The 27,870-nt window shown below is 36.1% G+C and overlaps 4 protein-coding genes across 10 annotated transcripts; 3 read left to right on the top strand and 1 right to left on the bottom strand.

Moving 5' to 3' along the window:
- The first annotated feature begins 6,257 nt into the window (after positions 1 to 6,257).
- On the top strand, positions 6,258 to 12,662 carry LOC120250185 (protein DGS1, mitochondrial). Its single transcript, XM_039258978.1, has 14 exons — positions 6,258 to 6,537; positions 7,004 to 7,118; positions 7,227 to 7,430; positions 7,719 to 7,856; positions 8,004 to 8,171; positions 8,935 to 9,129; positions 9,649 to 9,749; positions 10,777 to 10,866; positions 11,114 to 11,186; positions 11,257 to 11,285; positions 11,388 to 11,511; positions 11,646 to 11,756; positions 12,266 to 12,366; positions 12,450 to 12,662. Exons 1-14 carry the CDS (start codon positions 6,305 to 6,307, stop codon positions 12,568 to 12,570), a joined length of 1,803 nt encoding a protein of 600 aa, XP_039114912.1. The 5' UTR covers positions 6,258 to 6,304; the 3' UTR covers positions 12,571 to 12,662.
- Positions 12,663 to 13,160: 498 nt separating this feature from the next.
- On the top strand, positions 13,161 to 22,120 carry LOC120249887 (protein FLX-like 3). Of its 6 annotated transcripts, XM_039258584.1 has the most exons (10): positions 13,161 to 13,298; positions 14,588 to 15,128; positions 15,225 to 15,370; positions 15,858 to 15,937; positions 16,042 to 16,172; positions 19,876 to 19,943; positions 20,025 to 20,102; positions 20,561 to 20,815; positions 21,618 to 21,756; positions 21,860 to 22,120. In XM_039258584.1, exons 2-5 carry the CDS (start codon positions 14,599 to 14,601, stop codon positions 16,126 to 16,128), a joined length of 843 nt encoding a protein of 280 aa, XP_039114518.1. In that variant the 5' UTR covers positions 13,161 to 13,298; positions 14,588 to 14,598; the 3' UTR covers positions 16,129 to 16,172; positions 19,876 to 19,943; positions 20,025 to 20,102; positions 20,561 to 20,815; positions 21,618 to 21,756; positions 21,860 to 22,120. The 6 variants fall into 6 exon arrangements, with proteins under 6 accessions (XP_039114518.1, XP_039114517.1, XP_039114516.1 ...); XM_039258583.1 differs by lacking the exon at positions 19,876 to 19,943; XM_039258582.1 differs by having other exon boundaries at positions 19,876 to 20,102.
- A 108-nt stretch (positions 22,121 to 22,228) lies between these two features.
- Positions 22,229 to 23,152, bottom strand: LOC120249888 (putative RING-H2 finger protein ATL69). The gene has a single exon (XM_039258586.1). It carries the CDS (start codon positions 22,889 to 22,891, stop codon positions 22,328 to 22,330), a length of 564 nt encoding a protein of 187 aa, XP_039114520.1. The 5' UTR covers positions 22,892 to 23,152; the 3' UTR covers positions 22,229 to 22,327.
- Positions 23,153 to 24,740: 1,588 nt separating this feature from the next.
- LOC120249920 (cAMP-regulated phosphoprotein 21-like) lies at positions 24,741 to 27,797 on the top strand. 2 transcript variants are annotated; one of them, XM_039258631.1, is made up of 4 exons: positions 24,741 to 25,017; positions 26,519 to 27,131; positions 27,213 to 27,480; positions 27,548 to 27,797. In XM_039258631.1, exons 1-4 carry the CDS (start codon positions 24,891 to 24,893, stop codon positions 27,596 to 27,598), a joined length of 1,059 nt encoding a protein of 352 aa, XP_039114565.1. In that variant the 5' UTR covers positions 24,741 to 24,890; the 3' UTR covers positions 27,599 to 27,797. The 2 variants fall into 2 exon arrangements, with proteins under 2 accessions (XP_039114565.1, XP_039114564.1); XM_039258630.1 differs by having other exon boundaries at positions 24,742 to 25,017; positions 26,587 to 27,131.
- The last annotated feature ends 73 nt before the right edge of the window (positions 27,798 to 27,870 follow it).

Genomic DNA, 27,870 nt, shown 5'->3' with positions numbered 1-27,870 from the left:
AAACTCAACTTGGAAGATTAAATAACCAGGGTTTAGAAATCATATACATATATATATATATATATATAAGTACGTTTCTAGAAGAAAAGGACATAAAGCTTGTATAGAATATTATACATGAGAATGATAAAGAGTACTATAAACCATTTAATAATGAGCATTGATGTAGACTATAACTAGCTATAGCTAGCTATATATCACTAAGTAATGCTTTCAGTATATGTTATAGTTTAAGCTCTTAATTTCCATCTTTCCACCATTATTTCTGGCTTTGCATTATTTAGTACTACCTTTGAGAGAGTTGCTTCCCTTCTCTTGAATATTATTTCTTGCATTAATGTGATCATCTAGAGCTAATTGTATCACACACACACGCACTCACGCACGCGCACACGTGTGTGTACGTATATGTATACTTGAGTATATTTCCATGCATGCATAAGCTTGCTAGTTTTTGGTTTTTTGTCGCATCAGACCTCTTTATCTTGCCCAGCTGATATAGAGCAGGAGGACGACTTGGTGCATTTTCTTTTTCTTCTTTTTTTTTTTAGTTTTTATTCAAGAGAATCAAATTCTCGCATAAAGTTATGATCATGACAAGAATATCAGTTTCCCATATATCTTTCTTAGCACTTGGGTACTTATTAGATTGCATTAAAGATTTATATTGGATCTTGGTTACTAATTAGTTTAGGATTTATTCTCCTTTCTGGATTTTCTTTCAAGAGCATGCACGTATGTATATAAACCTATTATATATATGTTTTCAAAATCTTTGTGTCACTCAAATAAGAACCTGAGGCGATTATATAAATATATATTTTATGTAATTTCATAAATTTCATTTATAATAGAAAAATGTCACTTATCAATTTTCATAAATTTCATTCAAAAATTTCATATATTTTATGACCAGGAGTAATCCTTCTCTTTTTGTTGCTGGGCAGGCCTGTGTCTCCAGACGGTAGTCTTCGCCCGCCCAGCTTTTTTCATTTTCTCTCTCTTCTTGTATTGCTTTTACTCAATGTTCTCCTCATCACTGGTGAGAATTCCAGTATGTTATTTACTTCTAATTAAAAATATTTAATTAAATGTTCAAAAAGGAAGAAGAAAAGAAAAAAATTCTCTTATCTATGCTTGTTCTCTTAAGTGACTAATCCATAATGCCAAAGCATTATGTTCATCTCCATTGCATGATTGAAGCTACCCAAAAGGCAAAAGATTCAATATATTTTGTCAAAGATCCATCTCCCTCAATGCTAGGATACCTTTATGTTCAATCAAGTTAGCAATCAAACCAAGCTTTACTACTTTTCTCCCCTATGATCACCAGACACCAAATCTCATCCTTTTTCCCTTCAAAAGCTAGCTCACCTCATCTAGCTAGCTGCACTCCATCTTCTAATTCAACCACTCTAATCATACACTAATTTCCTTTTCAAAGTCATAAAAGAGAACACACACTTAAATCACCATATAAGCTTTCTCTAAAGTTTGTCAATCAATGTCTCAATGAAACCATCTCAATCTAGAGATCAATGTTCATATATATGTATATATGTCATGTAGTTGATTAATATATATAGAGATAGCGCGTTGGTGCATGTGTTCAAGAGATTTAAGTATGATTTGAGAAACATTGCAAAAAGAACGGCGGGGATTAAAAGAACTTGTATTGATTAATTAGTTCTTGTCATCTATTCCTTTTTTTCCCGTAAAAAAAGTAATCTTCTTTTCTTATGTGTATGGTTGGATGCAGATTCCATGGCCCAGAGGTATCTTGAAGGACAGAATATGGAGATGGAATCAATGGACCTTTTTATAATTGCCATTCTAATTAGGTGCTTTTATATATGTTATATATAATAGACAAATTAACATGTAATTAGTTCTTTATTATGTATATAATTCGTTGTTTATTTAGACAATAAAAATTAATTTCACAAGTAAAAATTAGAACTCTAATTGTTTCGATGACTAGTCAACTTACTGGTACTAGATCTCTTGAGTAAAGTGTTTGTGTTCTTATCTAAATGAATTGGTTGATTAATTGTGAAATTAATCACTGTATAAAAAGAGTCATCAGTTAATACTAACAACATTTAGTCTAATCAACATGGTCTTATAGCGGTAGTTGGAAACACTTTAGAAGCAACTTGATTTTTATTTCTACATAGTTAGCCAAATGTATCACGTTTTCAAGAGCATTAAGTTATAGCGGTAGTTGGAAACACTTTAGAAGCAACTTGATTTTTATTTTTATAAATAAATGATAATGCCACATTATTAATTAACAATTGCGATTCATAAAATAATCTGGGCGAATGTGGTTTTGATTCTAAACTTTTTTTTAATGTATAATTTTGTACCGCTTCTTGGCCAAGCATGCAAATGCTTGGAATAGACTAGTGTTTTAAGTAAACACTTAGTGCGTCTTTCCATGTCATACAGTACTGTTATAAGAACCATGTTCCAGCTAATAAGCCACTACGACAAGCTGTGATTATATACATTGAAAGCGCTTTTTAAAATGGATAAACCACATCTATTAGTAAAAAGATATAACAGCAAAAAATAATATAGAGGCCCACTAGCTGTGGAACACCAAACACAAAATACAAAAAACAAAAGGAGACAAACCATCTCCACAAGACCACTAAGGCCACACCAGGAGCCCACTAGTCAGCACAGTGATCCACAATCGCCTCGGAGGATGGCTCCTCCCCAGTCTCCTCTGTAACTACATCAGAAAACTCCAAGCTCTGTCGCACAATCGACATAGATCCCTCCATCTTCTCCTTAACACCATCAGTAGCTGCTTTCGAGCTCTCCCCGCATGTTCCTTTCTTCTTAGTTGATCGTGGTGGCTCGGACACAAAACCCACCTCCTCATTGACCCTAGAGGAAGGTTTCTTGTGCCTCTCACTCTTCCTGGTGCCTTGCAAATTTTCAGTAGATCTCCCCTCTGAGCCCGAATGAAAACTTGGCAGAATTACCCTGAGGTTCCTTTCAAACTCAGAGAAAGAGTCATCCGATTCCATATTAACCTCCTGAAAATCCTTGACTAAAGAATGATTCCCCGGACTAACAGGATCCTTACCCCTTCTGAAAGATTGTCCCCATCAGCGGACAACGGAACACTATCCGGAATCATGGCCCAGGTACCCCATAAATTGCCACTTGAAACCCACTAGAGGCTTCAAGGGTGGCAAAGAATTCTTGTTGAGATAAATATCAGATGAGAGAGCCAAATTCTCATTACTGGGCTCAACAGGATCGGGCCCTAAACACACCACATCATCCCTCATGGCCTTGGGCCCAGACCCCGGCCCAAATGGCCTGAGGCCAAGTCGGGCCACCTCACAATCCTACAGGATCAAATTGGGTAGCAGGATGCACTGAGCCCAACATACCCAGGCCCAGAACCAAGCCCAAGCCATTATTCGAGATCAACGGGCCTTTTTTCATGTCAACAAATCTAAATTAGTTTTTGCTTCGATCCATACATATATATATATATATATATATCATCATGAAAATGATATATCCATGACATTATATTAATTGTTTATCCACAAACAGTTACACCTTTCGAGTATATGTTCCATTAGTGGCCTAACGGCCGGCTCTAAGGGCACGTGTATGGGTTACTTTCTTATGTGGCTTTTTTTTTTCTTTGGGTTTAATTAGTGAAGTCCTCGATGGGTTTTCAACTTTAATTTCCCTCCTATTTTAGGAGGTCATTGCTTTGGAAGTAAAGCACTCGAAGGAATTAATCCATTCCTCCCTCTCAAGGAATTGTAAAGGTTGTAACAATTGCAATTAAGTCTGGATTTTATAGACCAATGACCAAGTGATTTATTGATAGTTGGGTACCCAATAAAACCTTTCACAAATGGTGAGAGTTTGAATCTTGAGTGAAGGCACATTTCTGAGAGTGTGAGTAGTGATTGTATGCGAGTGGTCCTAGCATCCATGTGTGCGTGGGTCCCGCTCTCGCTTGTTCCGCCGAGATTTATGCATACCTTTGTCTTTCTTAACGGCTAAGCCGCTCATCTTGGCAAAAAAAAAAATTAAAATAAAAAATAAAAAAAAATCTAGATTTTATAGAGGTTAACAAGACGTTTTCAACTAAATCATTATATGGCTTTCTTCTTACAGAATGTCATTTGATATTGCTACTAGGTGACATGTTTTGTGATAGTCCTTACCTCTAGAAATGATTGTATTGTTCTAGCTAAATCACGCAAAATTTCCACCTTATACAATCTAGGCAAGCAAGGTTGTAGTGGAGTTGTGGTGACCACTTTTGTCCTTTGCCTCGTAGTAATTTAAGTGACATTAAACAACCCACTCTTGTATTTGTCCATATGTCATTCATATCTGGATTTACTTTGGGCAGATTTTTGGTTTCTCAAATTTTTCCAAATTTCATAGCTCAGGTCTAAACATTTTGGAGACTTATATAGTCTTTGGTCGCAACACTAGGACATTTGGGAAATTCTTGTTTGGGGTTTGTATTTTAGAATATTTAATTTGAGAGAAATAATTAAATATTTAATTACTACCACCTCCTTCTAGATTGCTAAACTATCTTTTGTGGTTGTTTCCCCAATGCACATGTTTACAACCTTGTGTATCAATCATCATATGTATTTTTTCTTGTTTTAATATATTTATGGTGATTTATTTATTTTTTATAAAATAAAAGTTTTTATTTTGTTGAATATATATGAAAAAATAGCCTTTTAATGATGAGTGAAGATTAGATTATGTGCTTATCTTTTGAAGAAAAGAAAAAACGAAAATAGTGCCCCGTGAGCATAAATTGGTGTATATAACTATTGAGATCAGGAACATATGCTTTGCATTCTCTCACCAGCCTGATTATATGTTTTGTAATACTTTGTGACTTTGTTCTTCGTTTTAATTTTATTTTATTTTTTTTAACTTCTTTTAAAATGTGGTGTATATATACTGTAAAAAGTAGCAAATTAAATTTGTAACCGAGTTTTATTTTAAAAAAACATAATAGATATCTCATAAGTTCAAAATTTGAACAAATTTAATTATGAAATTTTGTGATTATTATTAAATACAATTTTCATTTCTCATGCAATTGTTATGATATTTGTGAGAATTCTTCTCCATTTATAAACTCTATTAAAGACACCGACAGATAATTTTTTTTTTTAGTTATTTTCTTGAAGTTATGTCATGTTTTTTTCTATCTTTTTTTTTTCATTACAGATCATTCAACTATTTTTTATGAGTAACATTTTTTTTTTAATTCTCAATGTTCTTGACTTTAATCCTAACTCTTTATATTTGTATTTTTTTTTTAATGTATTTTTGGTGGTTTGTCCCCACATATATATATATATATATATAACCAAGCCAGAGAATGAGATTTGGTGCCCATTCTTCAGATACAATGACAAACTATGTTTTGCTTGGTGAACCAAGCATATGTAAGTATATACACGCATTTTTCCTTGTTTCACTTTAATCCATACGATTTAGAAATTTTACTTTTTTTTTTATTAATATTTTTTGAATATTTATGTTCATTGTCGGATCCTCCCTTGAGTTTCCGTAATATTAGGTATTTTAAATTATTTTAAAAATCATACACATATATTCATATACACATTTCTTTGTCAATTTTTTTTTTTCTTTTTTCATATTAGACAAAACAATTGTTCACTGCTGTCCAGGAGTAGTCATCCTCTTCTTGTTGCTGGACAGGCCTGTGTCTCCAGATGATAACCTTCGGCGGCTCAGTTTGTTTTATTTTCTCTTTCTTCTTGTTTTGCTTTTGCTCACTGTTCTCCTCATCTCTGGTGAGGATTCCAGTATGCTATTTACTTTTAAGTCTTTTTTTTGTTTGCTGTTTCCTCTCTTATGTACTCCTCCGTTCTTTTCTTTTTTAATAAATTCGTAGTTTATCAATTTTATTAAAAAAAAACAATTGTTAAGTTTTGGGAAAGGCCTGTTAGTTATTTTATTATTTTTCTATTTCCACTTAGTTTTACTTTTATCTATTCCACTCCTAGTTTCTAGTGGATGATTGGTTTTTCTTTTATTTTGTTGTTTATAGAGATTTGTTGTTATGTTTTTAATTGAAGTAGTTTATTTTATTTAAAAAAAATCACGAGGATGTTTTTGAAAAATTAGCGATTCAAGCAAATTTCAAAAGTTTACAGGGCTAATTAGCAAGAACACCAACAAGAAAAAGAGAAATAGAGAGAAAGAAGTGGCCCCCGCGTTTGAGGCCGCCAGTCGGAGAGGAGAAGCATCGTCAATGGCGTCGTCACCGCCGGAGATCCCCAGCGAGGAGCCCACCGGCGCTAAAGCCCTAATCCACTCCTACTCCAATCGCATCTGGAGGTCTCTCCTCGGCTTCTTCCCATCCCCCGACTCCAGCTTTCTCGCGAAGATCTCCAATCTTTATCCCCGCTCCCAGTCCTCACGATCTCGCCCGCTGAGATCCGGTCTTCCCCTTCCTCTACATGCCAACGCTGTTCGATCTCATTTGTAAGCGATTCTTCGTTCCTTGGCTCTCCGCGCGCTCATTGTTCTCGAATTTGTTGATGATTCAACTGTTGCATTTTTGTTGAAGTATTATTTGATTGTAATACGTTCTGAAGATTTCTTATAACTGTTTGTCAGTAACCATTAAATCTCAAAATTCATTCGCCATGTCTCGAATTGAATGAAATGATCGAAGCTTGTCACTAGATATATGAAATCAGATGTAATGTTTATACTATGTTATCTTCTTGGTATTTCTCGCATATTGTTTCATAGCAGACTACATATATTGTGTCTGGAGTTTAATATATGATTCTACGCCCTGGCACGTCAATAAATGTGCTTTCATTTTCCTGAGTTGTATATTGTTTGAGTTGTCATTAGTACTGTAACAAGTTTTGATTTGAGCCTGTTGTGCTTTCCTATTTGGAACGCTTTCAAAGTTTGTTTTGTTGTACATTTTTTACAGGATTGCATCTGAAGAGTCGAAAGCTTTTATTGTATTGGAAGATATCATGGAACACAGCTTATCGAGTTTGCATGTTATTCACAAGAGTTTGCTGTTCTGGCAGTCTCTTGCAGAGGTTTCTGTGACTTATGATGTTTGCTATGATTACTTGATGTCATGCCAATTATGTGTGGTTCATGTGGAATGTGTTCCAGAAGTGTTTGAATTGGTTCTGCTTTTGCAGGGAACAAAGACGCAGAAAGTTTGCTTCATGATTTTTAGAAGAGGTCCCAAGGCCTTGGTTAATGAGACATGCAAGATGTTGAGCACCTTGAGAACAAGTGGCTCTCCAATCCCACATGTGTATCATTCGGCGGCAGAGACTATATCGCAAAGAATATCTATATTGACTAGTTTACAATGTTGTCTAGCTAATTTTCTTGCAGAGGTATGTGCGATCCTATGTACTTGTAATTCATGTTGCATAAATGCTATTTTATTTTGTCTTGCAAGGCTTCTATTACTGCATGGTTACCTAAATATGCATGTCACCTTTATTTGAAGGTTTACTAGATTTATTGTTACTGTTTATGGATCAGAAGCATCTTTTTGTTAACATTTCTTTTACTGGGATTCTAGCATCTTTTTTTTGTTAAAGTCTGAATTTTAGTGAATTTCCTAATTATCTCTTAAATCTTCTATACTACATTCACCGTCATGTTGCTGGTTTTTGTAGGTTTATTTGGAGGTTAACAAATATAAGGATGTGCTGGCTGAGAATTCAGAGAAGTCATTACCCTCACTATTGATTGCCATCAACCGACTGTTTTCAAAATTAGAAGCTTCAATTAGCCATCCACCAGAAATTTACAAGGTTGTGTGCCATGACTCTCTGCAGAGTTTAAGATGTTTCATCTAATTTTTCTTGGTAACCATTGCAATATTTCAGAGAAGTAAAATAATATTTATATTTTACATTAACCATAACTATAACTTTTGAATACTTTATTTGGTGCTCCAGAGTGATAGTTCCTTCTCTAAGGATGGAGATAAATCATGTGCAGTTGTTTTCGAAAAATTACCGGATGTAGATGAAGAATTTTCACAGTGGACTGATACTGAGATAAGGGATGCTACAAACATGATCTATCAAAATCTTCAAAAATTAGATGCATATCTTTCTTTTGTGGTAAGTGGGCTTCTGAGCTTCTCCTATGTATCTTTGTGACACTTTCTGTTAGTTTTATTGCATTTTGCTAGGCAATATGTTATGTTGTATGACAATTATGTATGTGTGATCTGTATTGTGACATTTACTGAACTACTGACTAGGGTGGAGATAAACACAAAAGCAGTTGCTGCTTACAAGTTATCCATGACAAGTTCTTGCAAGCAGTGATGATTTTCAGGTCACTTTATGTAGCAAGTTGAAGTTAAGGCATGAATCAACTATAGTTACTTGCACTTGCAAATGCAAGAATACAAGATACTTTAATCAGAGTTCAAATAAGGTTCAAATTCATAAAATGCTAAATTGCATATTTCATGTTAACCTAGTGGTGAGAAATAATTGATTGTGCATGGATTTGGACATCATAAAACTCTTAAGCTGTAGTTTATGACTACAACACCACAGACAGCACATCTGCTTGAATGTTATAGTACTTAATGTAAATGTGCAAGATTCAGATTTCATGCTATTCTAGCTGCATATCTCTATTGTTATAGTTTATTAGTAAATTTGAAGAATCCATTAAGCCACAACTCGTCTTTCAGCTGGCCTTCACAGGCTGCAGTTTGCAATAAGATAAGGGTGCTGAATCAATTCATTTTCATGCATTATAGCATGGAGTTCTTATGTATTTTGTGACATGACCTTCTTTTATCATTTGATTTTGCTGCAATCTTTCAAAATTCAATTATTGAGGAATATTGTTTTCTGTGATTATTAGCTCTCTCACAGTCAGAAGCCGGGGAAACTGACTTTATACTGGTTACGGTATACATGTGGAGCTGTTGGCTTGTCTATATGTTCAGCATGGCTCTTACGCCATAGTAGTTTGATGGGAAGTTCTGATATTGACAATTGGATCCGTGAGACAAAGGAATCAACAGCTGGATTTTGGAATGACCATGTGGAGCAACCAGTAAGAGTTCTACTTCTGTTAGATTTTGCTGCTTTTTTAAAATATATTTTTCTTAACAATCTCGATTACTCATTACCTACCATTGTTATTAGTGTGGAACAGGATACTTTCATGTTTCTAGGTGCTTTTATTTTTTCAATTTTTTATGATGGAGCTGCCTTTGATAAGACTGAATATTGTTAGAGAAATGTCATGCTTGCATATGTGTTTCAGGAATTAAACATAGTTCCTAGATTTTGCAAATCTCATAATCTCATTAATCAGCAGCTTTCTTTTTACTAGAACTTGATGTGTTATATATGAAAATTTTAGTTCTCTTTCTCATGTATCCTATCTTTCTGCACATTGACATTGTTATTGATGAATGTTTGTTGAGAGTTCATGATCAAGTTTTATTGCTTGTTTTTTTTTGCGCGGAAGTTCCTTACCATTCTAAATAATTTTTAAATACTGATTTCACAGATAGAACTGATGGTAAAATAATCTATGTTTACATAACTTAAATCTGTCAATTTCAAGCTCCTAGCAATCAGAGATGAGCTATTTGAGACTTTTAGAAGGAGGCACAAGGGTGTCATGGAAGTTGAAGAGGTGCAGTTGACTGCAAATTCTCTCCACAGGTTAACCTCTTTTTATCCCATTTGATTTATTCTTATTTTTATTTTTAAAATACCTTGTTATGGTCATCACACTTCCTTGGTCCCTCCCTGTCATTGCTTAAATGTGGATATTTATGACCCAAATTTGCACCTTTATGGTTAAATACAGCATAAGGGGAAGAAAACTAACAGACAGACAAACCTCTTGAATTTTTATTTCCTAATTTACCTTTAGTTAGTCTGGTTTCTATGATGATAATTTATGCAGACTGTAATATGCCATTTGTTTATCTAAATAGCCTTTAAATATATACTGAAAAGAAAATGTACAATTGTGATTGCTTTCTAATGATTTACCTTGACATTAAGTTATTACCACCAATTTCAAGGAAAGAGAGGGAGAATCTGCTTTCTAGTTGCATCAAATGTGATAGGGGCTCTGTGTCTGCAGTACAATTTCTTGGATGATATGCTTCTCAGCTGGTAGACTGCATGGGTGGTGCTGCTGGATTGTCCTGTTGCTCACTGGAGTATGAGCCATTGCTTAATTGACTTCATACCCCAAATCCTGTCTTGATTCTGATGCAACATACACTAGGTCCAATTGGATCAGCCTGAAAAGAAAAAATGATCCAAAATTTGCTTAACTTTAAGGCAGTGGGAGATATAAGAGTGCCTGAGTTTCCATATTGTTATTGAGTGCGTGTCAATATAAACCATGGAAAACCAACCACCTCAATTACTTTGGATGGGGATTGTCACATTCCATAGGGCACTTAATTTATCACTTCTCATAAAGAGAGAAAAAAAAATGGATGATAAGTTGAAAAGGCATGGTTTTTTTGACTGCCCAAACTCCATAAATTTTAAGACCATATATAGCAGCCGTGTGGAAATCGATGTAGTTGCCCTATTTACAAATAATTATTGATTTTACTGTTACCTTGGAGTTAAAAGTGCTATATTTAATGAAGTTTTCTGCAATTCAAATTTAATTTTAATTGATTTTAGATTTTCTCAGTTTGGAATTCAATAAAGCTAATTGCAGGATGCTGTTGGCCTTTGGTGAGCAAACAAAAGGTCAAAAGCTACCAGAGAACATAGCAGACCAGGAACTCCTAGAAATTGTGATGTCCAGGTAAAATCCATTTTTTCCATTGTGAAGATGTTGTATGTTTATTATCCATGTGGACAAGTGGATGCTCTACACACCGGCATTAAACTAATAATGATATTGGATATATTTCTCAGTTCTTCCGCATGCAATTCATTACTCTACTTGATACATGATCATCTGTTACTAATTATTGGTTAATCATTGATTTTTTGATCCCTAATGCATTTTTGGTTTATGCACTCTTGGTAATGTAACACACGCAATGCAGATATGAGAAGGAGGTGATGCATCCGCTTCAAAATCTTCTCAGTGGGGAGCTTGCTCGTGCCATGCTTATTCAGGTGTCGTTTGTTACACATACTTCAAATTATTTTGTGTTCTTTTTGCTTATGGTCCTTTTGCTTTTTGCAGATTCAAAAGCTAAAACTCGACCTGGAGACGTGAGTCAGATAATTCCTACCACATGAGGATTTATTTTGAAAAAAACTGTGTCATTTTTTCCTGGTGCTGGAGCTATCTAATGTGATTGTGCTGTTGTGCAGGGCAATGCTTGAACTGAATCAGATTCTCAGGGCAAATGAAATAAATTTTGCTATTCTGGCTGCTCTGCCTGCCTTTTTTCTTTCCCTTCTTCTGCTCATGCTAGTAAGAACATGGATTCTGCAGGTGATGGCCAATGAGCATTTTCTTAAATTTGGACTATGCTAATTTTGTTCCTATACGTCATGTTGAGCTGTGGTTTGCATTAAATCTTTTTAATGTAAGGTGTCATTCAATCACATGTTATTTCTGATAAACAGGACAAAGGCGCAGAAGGTAAAGGAAGGATTGCTCGTCTTCAAAGGAGACTTCTTGTTGTTGAAGTCGAGAAAAGGATTATGCAATTCCAGACCTGTATTGATCAAGGATTGGTATGGATGTTATTTTCCAATTAATTTGTGATAGGGTATGCATTTCTTACTAACAAAATGTTGATTCTTAATTCACCAAATGTTAGGAATATTATTGACAAAGCATGGCTATATAAGATTTGAAGTTTGAGACACATGAATACAGGGTTGCATCCAATTGCATCTGTGCTCCTTTTGACAGTAACATATACCTTTTTTACCATTAAATTGGCTTTCATGTGGTTATAAAAGCTAGATTTCCATGTCCCAATGCATCCCCAGGGCCAAGTTTAGTTTGACCCTAGGCAGTCATAGCTTATGCAGATCTAATCAAAACAATGATTCTAGGCAGTCTTTTAAACTCTATACAACTATCAAAACTCAAATCATTGTTGTTTGTAATATTGACTTCTGTTGTTCCTGTGATATTATTGTAAACATACCATAAATCATTCAGGTAATGACTCCGAGATCATTTACAGAAAGAGCAATCCTCGCACAATCAATCACCCTGCCTTTTCCTTTTACAGGTGGAAGAATCGAAATGCATGTTCGGATTGCTGCTGTATAGCTTGGATCGATTGTTCAAAGCGGTAGAGAGACACGCGAAAGAAACCGGTGAATGGTTAAGGTTTGTTGTTAACTCAAATGATCATTTTTCAAAACTGGGAATCAAACACGGCAGGGCAAACTGATGATTGCGTTGTCTTGCAGTTTGAGACAAGATATTGTTGATCTAGCCAAGCCAGAATTGAAAACAGAGTACAAACTCGCTGTAACTTCTCGTTTGGGTGGAATGTATGACTGCCTGCTTCCTTCCTCCAAACGGCGCTAAATTCATCTTTGTTTTGTTTGTCACCTCAAATTGATGGCAAAATTTTTGACTGAAAGACTCTTTTCTGTACTAGTAACTTATTTTCCCCTTCATCTTTCTCTTTTAATGAAAGAACATATCGATCCATGTTTTATATGCCAAAGGATCTTTAGTCAAACAGCATTTGTCCTGCCAAAAATTTGATTTGTTAAATTTTCTTTGTTTAAGTTTGAAATACATTAGACCCAATGGTTCCCGGAGTCTTTGACTGAGGGTGTAGATTTGCAACTCAATTCTTGTATTGGTCAGGTGAGAGGCATGGACAAATCATTATCGGCTCACTGTGCGCATGCCGAATCATTCTAAAAAATAAAAAACACGTTTTTTTGGCTTCTCTCAATATATATATGTATATTAATTTTTTAACCAAAAAATAACAAATTCATTTTTTTTTTAATTTTTCTAACATTCTTGCCACATGGAAAACTCTCTTTCCTTAAAACAAATAATAATAAAATAAAAAATAAAAATCCAACTTCACTTTCCACATATAATCCCAGCGCATCTTGTCCATTGAAGTGAATCAACCTCTAATCCACCGTCCATTTCGTCTCGGGATAAGATCGAACACGATGGCACCTGGTTTCAAGAGATATATTCAAGAGGAACAGCACAAACAAAAAGGATCATAACCTAAAACTTTGGTTTTTCGCTTTTGAGGAACCAAGAAACCCTCACGATCTTCCCAGGTTGTTCTTGCTCTTCTTCTGATCTGTAAAACCCTCAGCATCCTTTTTCTTTTTCCTCTCTCTCTTATTTGTCTTTGATTTGGTTTACTTTGATCTTTATTCGGTAAGTTCGAAGCCACGGCAAAGATTCACACAAAGGGTTGCGTTCATCGATGATGTGATCGCTTGTTTTCGTCGTTTCTTGATGGAATAATTGATTGTTTTACTTTAAATTTAGCTTAAAAGTACTTTTGTTGAATATCTGTTGTGATGGTTTGGTACTGGTTTGTTTATCTTGTTTGAGTTGCTGAGTTGCTGGTTTTTTCTTATTTAATTTCTTTGATGTTAGCAATTTTGGATTGTTATGGTTTTCTGGTGTTTTGTCTTTGATTTAGGTTCTAATTGTGAAATTTGGTTTAGTCTGATACTTTTCTTCCAAGATATGATGGTTTTAGGGTTTGGCTAGAAGTTTATGATCTGATATCTTTCTTGTAGCCTAAGATAAGGATGCTTTTGGATTTGGTGAAGGCATGGGTGAAGTTGATGCTTGGAAATGTTAGATATGTGATGAACTCAGTTATATAGAACTCATAGTTTGGAAAAAGGGAAACCTTGTTGGTGTATTTCCTGTGTCATTTGTTGTGATCTATCTTGTTTTGCATTTCTCTGCTGAGGTGTTTATTGAAGTTGAGATATAGCTATAAGCTGGTAGCCTTTCTCAGATAGAAAAAAGATGTTCAATTTCTACCTTGAATCCTCAAGTGAAACCATTTTTGGATTTTAGAAAATTCTAGATACGGGATGAATGAAGTCAGGTATTTAACTCATAGTTGGCATAGAGGGAAACCTTGTCTGTTTTGATCCCATCAACTGGCTTCCGTTTTGTAGCTTAACGGACTCTGTCTGGTTTGGTGGTTCTTTTGGAGGTGCTTATAGAGTGGAGGAAATAAGCGGGTAGCCTTTCTTAAATAACATAATGTTTTTGTGGTATATTTTTTTAGCATGGAAACAAAAAAAACCGCGCCATGTGATTTTTTGTCACATTGAAAACACAAAGTTTTACATCAGATTCAGTTAGTCATTAGTTATTTTGTTGCTTTGCTTTTAAAGCATATAGAATAGATTAAGTGCTTAATCATTGCGTATCTTCTGCTGGTTCCACACTTGTAATTAGAGTATTATGTATGAATTATGATGTTCCTGAATAAATTGTCTTTGTGTTCTCTGACCGGTACTTTTAATCTTCTTTTGGGATTTGGGTTAAAGTTAGGGAGACTGATGATACACAACCTTTCTTGCTGGTTTTTCAGCATAACACAGGATGGCTGGAAGAGGTCACGGACCTCGCCATGTTATGAACAGTCGCCGTGGTCATCCTAATGCCCAAGAAGTGCCATTTATCCGTGGTCCTGCTCCTCGTCCACCCCACCCTGTGTTGCTTGAGGAAGAGCTTGAATTGCAGCACATCGAAATCCAGAGACTTTTGGCGGATAACCACAGGCTGGCTGATGACCGTGCTGGAATGCAGCGGGAGGTGGGTGTTCTGAAGGAGGAACTCCATCATATGAACATTGTTATTGCAGATTTGAAGGCAGAAAAAGAGGCACAGTGCAGGGAGCTGCTTGAGAAGGTATTGAAGTTGGAAGCTGATGTTAGAGCAAGCGAACCTTTAAGAAATGAGGCAATACAGCTCCGCAAAGAAGTTCAAAAGCTAAATGTCCTAAGACAAGACCTCACTGGGCAAGTTAATACTCTTACAAAGGAATTGGCTGTTGTGCGGTCTGATAACCAGCAAATTCCTCACCTGAGGTCAGAGATTGAGGGCCTCCAACAAGAGCTTATGCATATCAGGTTATTCTTATTGAATCTACGGCGTGATGCGGCCTGTTCATTTGTCTGATTTGTTTCAAAGAACAATCACTTCAGCATGGTTCTTTTATTTGGCAGGAGGGCATTTGAGTATGAGAAGACAAGAAATGTGGAGCTTATGGAACACAGACAAACAATGGAAAAAAACATGGTTTCAATGGCGCGAGAAATTGAAATGCTGCGAACTAATATGGGAAATGCTGAAAGGAGACCTATGGGAGGTGGTAAGTTCTGTCAGAGCAGAACCCCTGGGAGCTAGTTATCAATGCTACCATCATTGTTGCCTTAGTGTTTCTATGCCTGCTTAGAGTGATTTTTTACTTTCCAGTCCAAATGCCATATCGTGTGCTTATGATGACTAATTTCATCATTTATGGTTCTTTTTCACATATAGAAGCAGTATGCTATAGCTTCTTTGGTACTATGAGGAACTATTTTTTGAGGCTTCCATTTTAGTATTCAACTAAGAGACCACTGAGTTTCTTTATGAATGTGCTTGTATGATGAACGTGGCTGTTTCTGGTGAATTTATTTTTTGCCGCTATGCATCCCTTTAACTGCATTTGTATTTGAAATTTGTTTCTTTTAACACTATTCTGATCTTTTAGATTCCTTTGGTTGCTGATGTTAGTCTTCATGTGATTATAAAGCTACTGGTTACTTGATTTGGATACCAGTGTGGACTTTGATATTATCTACTGTTGGTTAAAGGTCGCGCTTACGGAATGAATCATGTTAATCCCGAGGGCGCTTATCCTCTATCTTTTGGGAGCGCTTACAACCCTCACTCGGTATGGTTACTTTAAAGTGTTTTGGCATTCTCATAACTCATACTGGTTAAGTTATAATCACTTGACTTTTGACCTATGAACATATTGTACATTTGCCTTACTAGGGTGTTGCTGAGCAGGGTCCTTCATATGGTGCTGGGTCTGGACCATGGGGAGGCTTTGATAAGTCTCGTCCACCACCTCGCCATTAGATCTCTCCAGCTAAATGCTTTTTTTAGTACAAATAGAATATTTGGTACTTTCTTGTGGTTTTCAATATTTTATGGTTAGTTGGTGAATGCTTGTTTGGTATTCTCCATAATGAGTTCTGGATTCTTATAAGTTATAAACTAACATGTTTTATTTCTTCCATTATGATTCTATGCAAAGAATGATGCTATCAACATATTTTGGTGACTGGAGGTGGTTCTGCCTTTTCTGAGCTTGTCTTTTGTATTTGTTAAAAAGTTCGTTTACTGTTTATTTACCTTGATTACTATCAATTTTGCGGTCCCTTAGATTATGTTCCATAAATGAGTGGCTTATATTTGGTTCGCGTAGGAGAAACTTTCTATCACTTTCAGCAGTTGCCACTCTAAATTAGAATTTGTGGCTTTTTAATGGTAGATTTGGCACCAAAGTTTCAGATGCCTTACTAGGGTGTTGATTGTAGTAATTTGGTTGTGAGTATTTCTTAATTGCCTTACAGTAACAATTTGGATCTTGAGATGGTTGATTTATCTTTGTAGTGTTCTAGAAGGATCAACTCTTGGAATGGTTGATTCATGTACATTCCCAATTTGGAATGATTTGAGAAGCTGCTAGAACTTATAAGGCTACCTGTGTTAGAGTTAGGATGCAATTGTATCGGTAGATACTTGTGAACTGATAAAATAAAGCATTAATTGATGGATGCTGTTGCAATTATAATTCTATGGTAGAAGGTGCTCTTGACATTCATTGTTTACTTGATCCGTAAGTTGTCAGTGTATCATCTAGTTAGGTTATTAGTGCAGCAAACAATTGGTATGTTAGATTCTATAGCACTGTTGTGAATAGTTTATCTTCACTTTGATCTTGTATGGTGAACAAATGGTACATGAGATTCTATCGAACTATTACGAATGGTTTATCTGAACTTTGATATTGCATGTGCATCATGCTGTTCAGAATAATGGAATTGCCTACTTTGAAATGTTCGTAATCATCCATTGGTTACTAAGTATCAATCATTGGAAAGCTTGAAAATACTTTATCTAGTTCTTTCCAACTGATTTTTTACGTGGCTTTCATTTATAAATTATCGCTATTATTTAGACTTCATAACAGGAGGAAAGGATTTTTGGTGCAAGTATTGCTCAACATCTATGGTGATGTGTATGCAAGGCTATTGGTGGGCTGATGGCGGTTGTGAGAGTGAAAATTCTGGTGGTTTAATGCCACCTGTATTTGTATAGCTTAGCAAGCATTTGGTATCACCATGGTAATGCTCTTGAAAATTTAGCTGAGAGGTATAGTGCTTGAGATGAGTGTTTGTTGTGGCAAATCCGCTGTAAATTGCAGAGTGGCTTCAGGAGGATATCAGTTGAGGTAACTGATGGGGATAACATATTCAGATTTTATGTTCCTGTTCGCATTGTTTACATCTTGAATTTTGCGGTTCAAAGGTTATCTGTTTCTGATATAGGCTGAATTTTGACATTTGAAGCCTTGTCAGCAAGTCAATTTTTCAACTGTTTAACAAGCTGGGTTGATCATAAACGTGGATGATTGTATTGAATTGACTTAGAGTAAGGTTAGATGATTCTGCAATTCCTTACTATGGTTGTCCGACAATTGATATCTAGGTCGGAACCCAGAAGGAAGGCCATAGTTTCCTATAGGCATTCTTTATCAATATTCCTATCATGTTTCTGTTATATTTTTATGCTTAGGCTCTAGGTTTCTATTTATTAGGATGTTTAAATGTGTCTGAGCTTAGTTATCAAAAGAATATCATCGCCTCCATCAAAGAAAATCTGTCATTTTTGGCTAGAGACCATCTTGGAGTTGTCTTGCAGATCACATGGAGATGGATTGACTACTTATGGATGGTACTTTTGGAGGCAAGTTATTTTTTTCCTTTTACCTGAAGTCTATATCTGAAATTTGTTGGTTTTCCCTGCCTTCTGATGTATCTTTTCAGAATGGCATTTCCTATATTAGTTATTCATAGTTGCACATCTATATTACCTCAGGCAAAATCTGTATCAGCCACTTATTACTTATTTGAAGATAGATTGCCCTTTTGATTTGTTGGTGGTTTTTTTTTTTTCCTGAGTTTTCAGCTGCATAAGGTCCAAATATTTTTAACAATGAAGCTATGCTCAGTTTTGTGTGTCCTTTTTATCATGGAGTTGTTAATTGATATGGCTTTCACGTGACCCATTGTTTTGTGTTGAAACTTGTGAATTCAGTCTCACCCTGTAATAGTTACGAGTATTGTATTGGAAAGTTCACTGGTCTGAGGAGATTGGAGAACTTATTATATAAAGGGTTTCGTGTGGATGATAATATGTGCTCCGATGTTGCTGATTTGAAGCTATCTGTTCTCGAACTGGATAAGGCGGCGATGAAGGCAGAGCTTAAACACAATCTCGGAGTGGTAGAACTCAAACATCTAGCAATTATGACCTGTTGGCAATTTTTGTGCCAGTTTTGGCTGCATTTTTGCAAGATGTACATTGAAAGTATGCTGGTCAAGAGGTATGATACATTAGGATCATAATGTACAATTGGCTAAATGATTGTATGATTTATTTGTTTCTTTCATGTGGTGATGAAATCACCAAAGAGTGATGTAGTTGTTTTATATACAAGGAAAATCCAGCAAATGGCCAACATATATACGATCAGAGTGAAAGCACTTGGGTGGAATATGAACTGTGGTATGACAAGGTTAAGGAAGCAAACCATAGTCTGGATCAAGCAAGTCTTGACATTAGGAATTGCTTTATTATTGGAAAATACTCATCGTTGATGCTGTGTAGTGGTGGAAAGTGTGCAGATTTAAGGTTGGAAATTGACAATGACCCTCATGGCCTTGTGTGAGAGGAAGGGAGAGGGGGTGTGGGGGTGCGGTGGAAACTCTACTTAACAGGATATGCAGAAAATGCTGAGGGTATGATGTTACTACCATTAAGTGTCATAAATATCTATGAGAGTTGATTGGCCTACCTCCTAAATTCTAGAATCTTTTTCTAGATAAACAAACGCATGATGTTTTTAGGGGTTAAGGTTTGTTCCTAACCTGTCAAGAATCAAATATAGATACAATTACTAATGGATTGGGTTGAAGGTACCATTAGCACTGCATGTCTGGAATGGGTTGAAGGCCTGGATCCAATTTCATGATTGCTGTATTGTAGATGTCATGGGGATTTCGAGGGTTTCATATGCATGCTTAGCTTGCTGGATAAATGATTAGTAAAAAATTGGCAATTAGATCTTGTTGTAGTTATTCTTGTTTACTTTTTTTTCAAAAATACCCTTGTTTGCGCGAGAAAAGTGGGAGGGGTGAGTCTTTAGACTGTAGGAGGCTTGTTAGTTGGGACAATTGTCAACGCTAGTTGAATGTTAATGAAATGGCCCTTCCTTTATGATGGAGGTATGAGATATTTAAAAGGTCAGTGAACTCTGATTTTTCTTAACTATTTTGGTTTAGAAGAGCTGGAATTGGTTCAATATAGCTATTTGTAGGAATAAATGGGGAAGGATTATAAATCTTCAACTGAGTTTTATGTATTTAGGCTGTATGGTGTTTGTCTGATTGGATTTCATATATTTATGCCATCCAAAATATGCTAGTTGATATATATCTCTACAAAATTCATAATTACTTGTTAACCCCCTAGACAAGATTATTACATATACGCCTCTGCATTCCAATGTTGATGACAGCATTTATTTTGCATGCGTAGGGTATATTCAACGATCTTGGGTTTGAAGTGTATAATTATTGCATATTTTGCAGGATGAGGTTTTATAGGTTTGATTTATGCAATAAACCTTGTTGAATTTTGTCTTTTTGATTTTAATTCATTGACCACTTTCATTTTTGTCTTTTTAGGCTGGGATGTTCCCTGTATGGCAACCACTTGTTTTAAGGTACAACTTGTTGACTGAAGGGCCCAGAAAGAAACAAATGGTAAGATTGGGGTATTTTGTTCGAAAACAACCTATTCAACTGTTTATGCTGTTTTACATGCCATTGAGCTATCCCTTGTTAGTATCAGTATCACTGAAATCTGATTTAAACAAAATATGTTAAATTCTGAGTTATAGTCTCGAGAATCTGCACTTGACCCAGTTTGCATGTCCTATTTGTCCCATGCTAATTTTTGCCGGAGTAAGTAATGTGTAGAAGTCCTTGATATACAGAGCTCTTATAAATGAAAGGAAATTGGTTTTTAGTGTATTCTCATAATTGAATATTGAGGGGCATGCGTGTGTGTGTGTGTGTGTGTGTGAAATGACATGGTGGATAGCTCTTTGTAAATTTTCTCATGCATCTTGTCACGTAGTCCTTCCAGTTCTCTTAATATTTCTTAAATGAAAGATGTTCGTCCCATGAACTTTGAGGTGACAATCTTCTCTTTGGGACAGATGTGTTAGAGGTTGGCAACTTATCCAGCTGGCATCTTGGGTCTAGGCACATTTCGAGTTGTTTAAATCTTTGAAGTTCACAGCAGAGCATCTTAGTTCATTTTACCTTGTGGACCTTGACTTCATGATAAGCCAACATGTTGAACTCAATGAACTCATCACTGGGGTGACGTTTTTCTGCCAGAGCTGAACTTTGAGCGTCCCCGTAATGCAGTTAGATCCTCCATTGTTCATGTCCTTCAAGATCCATAGCAGGTCTGTTTTTCAACTCAAATTTTCTTCATCATTTCCTTCTTAAAACTTGATGAAGTGGGATAGTTTGTTGCCATTTAAGCATAAGTTTAATGTCACTAACATTTATAATCTTTTATGATGTTGGGGATGCTAATAGGTAGGCTTCAATAGTATTTGGGTACAAAATCAGCACTTTTGATGGTTTTTAGCCAACTTTTTGATCTCTGGTCAATCAGTAGTCATAACCGCGAGATAGTCACTTGGTGTTTCCACCTTCTAGCATGTTTTTGCTCATCGAACCATCCTGTTTTAAATGCCTCCATCCTTAGAGTCGCCCACTTGATGAAGTGGGATAGTTTGTTGCCATTTAAGCATAAGTTTAATATCACTAACATTTATAATCTTTTATGATGTTGGGGATGCTAATAGGTAGGCTTCAATAGTATTTGGGTACAAAATCAGCAGTTTTGATGGTTTTCACGGTACTGCTTCTACTAGCAACAGAAAATGGGATCCTTAGAATGATAAAATGTTGGCACACCTTGTTTCATATGAATGCTTATAATGATAGAAGTTGGTGTGTGTTCTGTTGCATATGGATCTTTAGAATGTAAAGTGTTGGTTGTTTTGTTACACGTGGATGCTTATAAAGATAAATGTTAGCATGCTTTGTTGTTAATGAACCCTTCGATGACCCATTTGCCAGTGACAGCATTATCAAAGTGAATTGCATCACCATGGATAAATTACTTGTGTAGCATTTAGTCTTTACTTAAACTTCAATTTTTTAATGATGCAATTTCATTCTTAAAACTCGATTCAGCCATCATCACATGAGGATGCTGCTCCGAGCAAGAGTTAGCAGATAGGAAGCCGTTAATTGAGTGCTTGCTCCTACCGGACCAGATACTCAGTATTCTTGCATCCAATTTGTGATGAAGTCGTCATTTGATGAAACTGAGGTAGTATGGTGCTTATATTTAGTTGAATCTCTCAAATGCATTGACAGCACATGTACTGCAATATGCTTCACATTTACTTAGCTTTTCCGTCCATCTATTCCAGGAATTTGCTCAGTAAGCACAGTGACGGTACCGATTGGTTCTATTTATTGTTTGGTTGAGAATTCAAGTTTTGAAGCAGTACTGTCAGACTGATCCAGTTCAAATATGTGCTACGATGATAATAACTTATGTAATACTAATAAACACCGCCACCACAAACAAAGCTAAGTTAATAAGTGTATATGCTTAGCAGCATATATGGAAGGCACAGGGAAGGAATATGTATATTTTCTACTGCAGATATGTGTTTTTCGTTTCATCATCTTTGAAACCATGAGTTGGTAGGTCTGCGAGCACTTAATTTTGTATTTAATGAGATTCATGAGTTAGACATGTAAACGAGTCGAGACTTTGATCTTTAACAAAACTATGAAGCAATAAGAAATGTATTCAATGCTGCAACAACCGCATGACCACCTAATAATGCCAACCAAGATAATGAAGACAGAGACAAGAGACCCCCAAACCATCATCTGGAGTGCACCGCCAGCGGTATGAGCTCCGACAGCGGCGTGGCCAGTGGGGTGGACGCTGCCGATGGCACCGGAGAGCTACGGCAAAGCGGGCATGAGGCACTCACCTGAAGCCACTCGTCCACGCATCCAGCATGGAAGCAATGGTCACACTCCGGCACACACCGTATGGCGTCTCCGGGCTTGTACTCTGAGAGGCATATCGGACATGGCCCAGTGATTGGGCGCTGGAGGTTTACTTGGGATCCGAAGAGGAACTTGGGGAATGACTCAATGGTCGGCCGATCAAGGCCGAGGGTGAGTGTTGTGGGTGCTGCTGTAGCGGTGGTGGTGGTTGTGGTGGTGGTGTTGCTGCTGCCACTGTTGGAGTGATGGTGGTGGTGCCTGGTGGACCGGCCCTTGACTCGGACACAAAGGTAAGAGGCGAGCATGATGGTGGAGACGAGGACTAGGATGCCGACGGCGATGGCTATACCGTAGCCAAGCCCAACGCCGGCGGCTGTGGCGGTGGCGTTGGCTGTGGCTGGAGAGAGTGGGGTAGAGAAAGAGGCTGTTGACATGGGATGGTAGTGCTTGGTTGCATGTGTTTAGATGATGTTCATGGATGTGATCGTAGGAAAAGAGAGTTTGAAAGTTGGGAGAGGAGAAAGAGGAGGAGGGTGGTGGAGAGAACATGAGGGAATTTAAGACTTGGTAATAAATGAGTGTTGTGGACCTGTATTTTTCTTTATAGTTTTGTCTATATTTATTATTCGTATATGTTACTGTATTTCTCTCTCTCTGTGTGTATTGTTGCCGTATTTCATTTAATGTTAAATTTAAGATTTTTTTTTTGGAAGATATTCATAAAAAAAAAGAGTTTTGATTTAGTTTATATTGGGAAGATTGCATAGTTGATTGTGCGGGCCAATATATATATATATATATATATATTATTTTAGAAGGTACAATATGTATATATATATGTGTGTAGATGAAGTTGTGTAGAAAGCGAAGTTCTAATTTAGCCTTTTGTTTGAAAGTTTCGATATTATTATTTTTATATGAATTTTGGCGTACTTTATTCAAAAGATATGTATGTTTTGTTGTTGTGTAATAAATAACAAATGAATCATTGCAAATATTGTAAGAGAATTGACACACACCAGTTCAATATATGAAACCAACAAACCACCAAATTCTACCAAACAAGGTGCTATTGAGAGCTTAAACAATTATGTCCATTGTATTAATAAGGGAAAGAACTTTGTTTTGTGCAATAGATAGAAATCCAAATTACGAACCAAAAAAATACAAGAGTACTAAATTTTTTCAAAACTTGGCACAGGGACAACAAAAACATGGAATGTATAATTCAAAGTTCTGTTTGGGACCCAAAATGAAGTTTTCATAAGCTTCATCCATGTGATGAGCCACATATTATACAGCTCATATTTTTCAATTTATTTCTGCAGCTAACTACATGGACATGGCCACATACCAGCAAATCAATACAATCATATGTTTCTTCTTCTTCTTCTTCTTCTTCGATTTAAGAAAGAGACAAGAGACTCTTTATGTTGTCTGGATCTGATTAAATAATAAAAAAAGAACAGTGACTTGCATTTGACTTCTCCAAATAAATTAAAAAAAAAAACATTGTTTTAGTTTAATGAGGGTGAGATTAATATAATATCAAGAGTTGGAAAAGAATCAACAGGTTGTTGCCTCTTTATTCGCTCAAAAAATTCTATAGAAATAGATCTAGCCTTTACCAGTTTACCTTATCAAAATGCAAACATATTGTGAGAGAATTCCTTTATCCATGGAGCTCTTCTTCTTAGGATTTCAGACTATGTTTAAATAAAAATAATTTTTCTTTTTATATTTCTATTATTCTTTTTTTTTTAAGACTAAACTAGTTTGTTCAAGTATAAAGGATAATTACATTATTATCCAGAAATAATTGGATATAAAAAATTATAAAATAAACATTTACATCATTCTAAGATCTAAATCTAGACACATAAATGTTTTTTATAATCATCAAATAATGTATTACTTATAACTAAACACTCGTAGGCGCAATTTACTCAAAATCAAATGAAAGTAAAATGTATTTAATCAATTTATAAAATAGATAAATAAAAACTAATTATTACATTATAAAGCAAGCCCACAAGCCCACGGCCCATCTTAACATAATTAATTATCATAGTTAATTAATTTAATTTTTTTTATAGGGAATTGAATAAAAGACAGAAATAAATAATAAAACAAAATAAAAACGGATCTAGGTTCGCTATTAGTTAACATATCCCCAAAACGGACGGTGGAGATGTCCGCAATGATTGGTCCGAGATCGAAAAGAAAAGATCTGGGCCGTCGAGTTTCGGTGTTCTAATCCGAGTAGCTCTCTTTCTCTTTGTTGTTCCTATATCCATCGAGCAGTGGGATCGGGGGGTGGTCTTCTCCCACGTCGAGCGGGGGAGGAGCGGGAGAGAAGAGGGATCGAGGTGTTCCCCCTTGCTTCTCTCTTTCTCTCCCTCTATCTCTATCTCTAGCTCTCTCGTCGCCATCATGGAGGTTCCGGAGATCCATGGGGTCGTTGTGGAGAAGGTGGAGGAGGGTCGTGTTGCTCATCCCCAGCCCCGGGTGGATCCCTTCCTCGTCGAGGCTCTCCAGAATCCTCGGCATCGGCTTACAGGTTTGTATTTATATCTCTCTTTGTATTCTTTGATTGTTGGATGAGTTTAGTGTTCGTAATCTAGGGTTTGGGTTTGATGAATTTGGTGACTTAGATTTGGCGCCGAGTTTTTTGGGGTAGGGTTTCTTTTGGGGATGATTTTGTTTTTTTTGTTTTTTTTAAATTTAAATAATTGGTTAATTTTCGTGGTTACTGGAATTGATTGCTTGGTTTTATTTATCTGAGGGATTTGTGATGCTTTGAAAGCCAATTCTTTATCTAATATAATTTTTGAATTTGAATTTCGAAAGTTAATTTCGTCTTTATGGTGAATTATTATTTATTTATTTTCAATTTATATAGTTCATGTGAGACGGAATTCTTGTTATATTTTAAATAAACAAGTTCCTTTTTTTTTTTCATGTATATTTATATGGAATCCAAAGTATTTTTGAGGAGTTAACTGTGCTTATGACGGATTGATGTATTGGGTTCATAAATAAAAAACGTATCTGTTGTCTTCTTGATGATCTTTGGTTTTGCATTCATATTTAAATTTCATGATATAAACTTAGAAAGTCCATGTGAATTATAAGTAGGAATGACACTATACAATATATTTTGATTAGGTATACAGTATACTTATCTGTTTATAAGTTATTATATCTAAATGGGCCACTAGATCTGTTCAAACTTCAAATCTGGGTTATCCTTATGAGTCAGATCATTGGATACTTTGTTTTGTTGGCAAACTATTGTAGGTGGGTTCCATGTTGAAATGTTTAGGTAGGGACAATGTTTCCACATTTGCTCGCTTCCTTCTGAAATCACCCAATGCTCTGTAATCCTAGTTTTATTTTACCAATTGATAGAAAAGCTTATGGTCAGTGATGGCAGTGATGTATATATTTTATTGATATCGCACTTTTCTACTCCTGGAGTATGTAGTAAGTTGCCATTTCTCATCCTGTCACTACTACTCTCGGCTTAGATTGTTCATTATTTTTTTTGCTAGGTTGGTTATCATCAACTAGCTTTTGTTGACCTAGTTGAGGTTATGCTTTTCTTTTAGCTCCTACTCTTGAATAGTTAATGATTGATTGCGAAATTAACTTTATGGATGGAATTGTAGATTTGTGAATGCTGTTCTCAAGTGTTTCCTCATATCATATATTAGCTTTGTTGCATGTGTGATATTTGAGAGACTCTCTTGTGTGCCTGCTGTTTCAGTTCAAGTATCCCTGCATTATATTTTAAGTTACACGGACTAGTTTTGGGGTTTTCAAATAGATATTGTGACTGGTTTTGTGCTGCTTACAACTCTTAACAGCGTGGATATGGGAGTCAACCACATGATGGGATTAAAAAGATGTTTTGTTTATTGCATACCTTTATTTCTGAATGTGTTGAACTGTAGTTGTATACAACAACTTGACACAGTTTGAAGTTATGACTGTCATGTTTCGTTTTGGAGAAAATAAAGGTAGATAGTCAAAAACTAATAGTTGTAATCAAATCGTAGTTTTGCGGATGGAATTGGATATCCAAAGGTTCATGCAGAACCCTGAACAATATCAATTTGAATTCCAGCATTTTCCCACATCATATCTTCGTTGTGCTGCACATCGTGTTGCTCAGTACTATGGTCTACAGACCCTATTGCTAGACAATGGTTTAGATGGTTCAGGCAACAGAATATTAGCAATGAAAATACCTGAAAGTAGATTTCCATCTGTCCATCTATCGGATATTCCTACGAAACAGGCTGAAACTGAAAATATTGGACGAGTTAACATTGCTATTAAGGCGAGGCCAAATAAAGCTTCATCTGGCGGTGGAGTTGACCTAGAAGCAAAGAAGAGTCAAGTGAGAACTGTGGAAGAGAGGAAAGAAGAATATGACAAAGCTCGAGCTCGCATTTTTAGTTGTTTTAGCAGTCCAGAAGTTGAGGGTTCTTGTATGGTTGCAGCTGAAGATGGAAATATTTATGAAAGCGCAGATGAACAGGAAAATTGCAGGACTTGGGCTGATGAAGGTGAAAAGACCAGCCCAAAAGATGGTGCTTCCAGAGTGGCCATTTTCAGAGACAAGGAGAAGGATCGAAATGATCCAGACTATGATCGGAGTTATGACAGGTATAGCGGGGCTATTTGCTTACATTTTGCCATTTCCTATTTGATCAATGATGCCGAACGTGCTGTGTGAATGGGATGCAGATATGCAAGGAGTTTCTCATTTAGCCCAACCTTCGGTGTGGGGGCATGCAATGTTGTTCAGTCTCCGTTGATGCCATATGAAGCGGGTTTCCCTCAGGTGCCTAGGGTCCAATCCTCAATGAGTTTTAGCCAATCAAACCCAGTTAGAGGCCCATTTTGTGCTTTCGGATGCAACCAGACTTCCAGGGATGCTGTCTACATGCAATGGCCTAGCACTGCCATGTTTTATGCCCATTCCTATGAACATTTCAGGCATGCCGTGTTCCAGGTAGGCACTTTTAGACTCAGCTTTTGTTGAACATGGTATTGCTTTAATTGTTTGCCGTCTTATGCAGGCTCCGTTCTATCAGCAGCCTCTTAGCTTTGATGGAAAGCCTCAGCAATGATGTATCATCTCTTTACTAAACTAGTGGTAGAGTAGGCAATATTTCAGATTGAAAAACTGTACCCTTCTCTATTGTTGTAGGTCTTGTGATTGTAGTGGACCTGTTGTGTGTAAGTCAACCATTCAAAACTATCTTTTTAGTATTTTTTTTTGTTTTTGTGTTTTGGGTCTTGTTTGAAAAAGTGCTACTACTACTACTATTAGCATTCTTTTGTTTTTCAGTCAATGGTGATTTGGCTCTTTTAAGGCATGTGTGTTTCTAGTGCATTCCAA

Source organism: Dioscorea cayenensis, chromosome 19 (assembly GCF_009730915.1).
Source record: "Dioscorea cayenensis subsp. rotundata cultivar TDr96_F1 chromosome 19, TDr96_F1_v2_PseudoChromosome.rev07_lg8_w22 25.fasta, whole genome shotgun sequence".
Classification (NCBI taxonomy): Eukaryota; Viridiplantae; Streptophyta; class Magnoliopsida; order Dioscoreales; family Dioscoreaceae; genus Dioscorea; species Dioscorea cayenensis.
The sequence above is the reverse complement of the archived record's forward strand: the minus strand, read 5'-3'. Positions and strand labels throughout refer to the sequence as shown.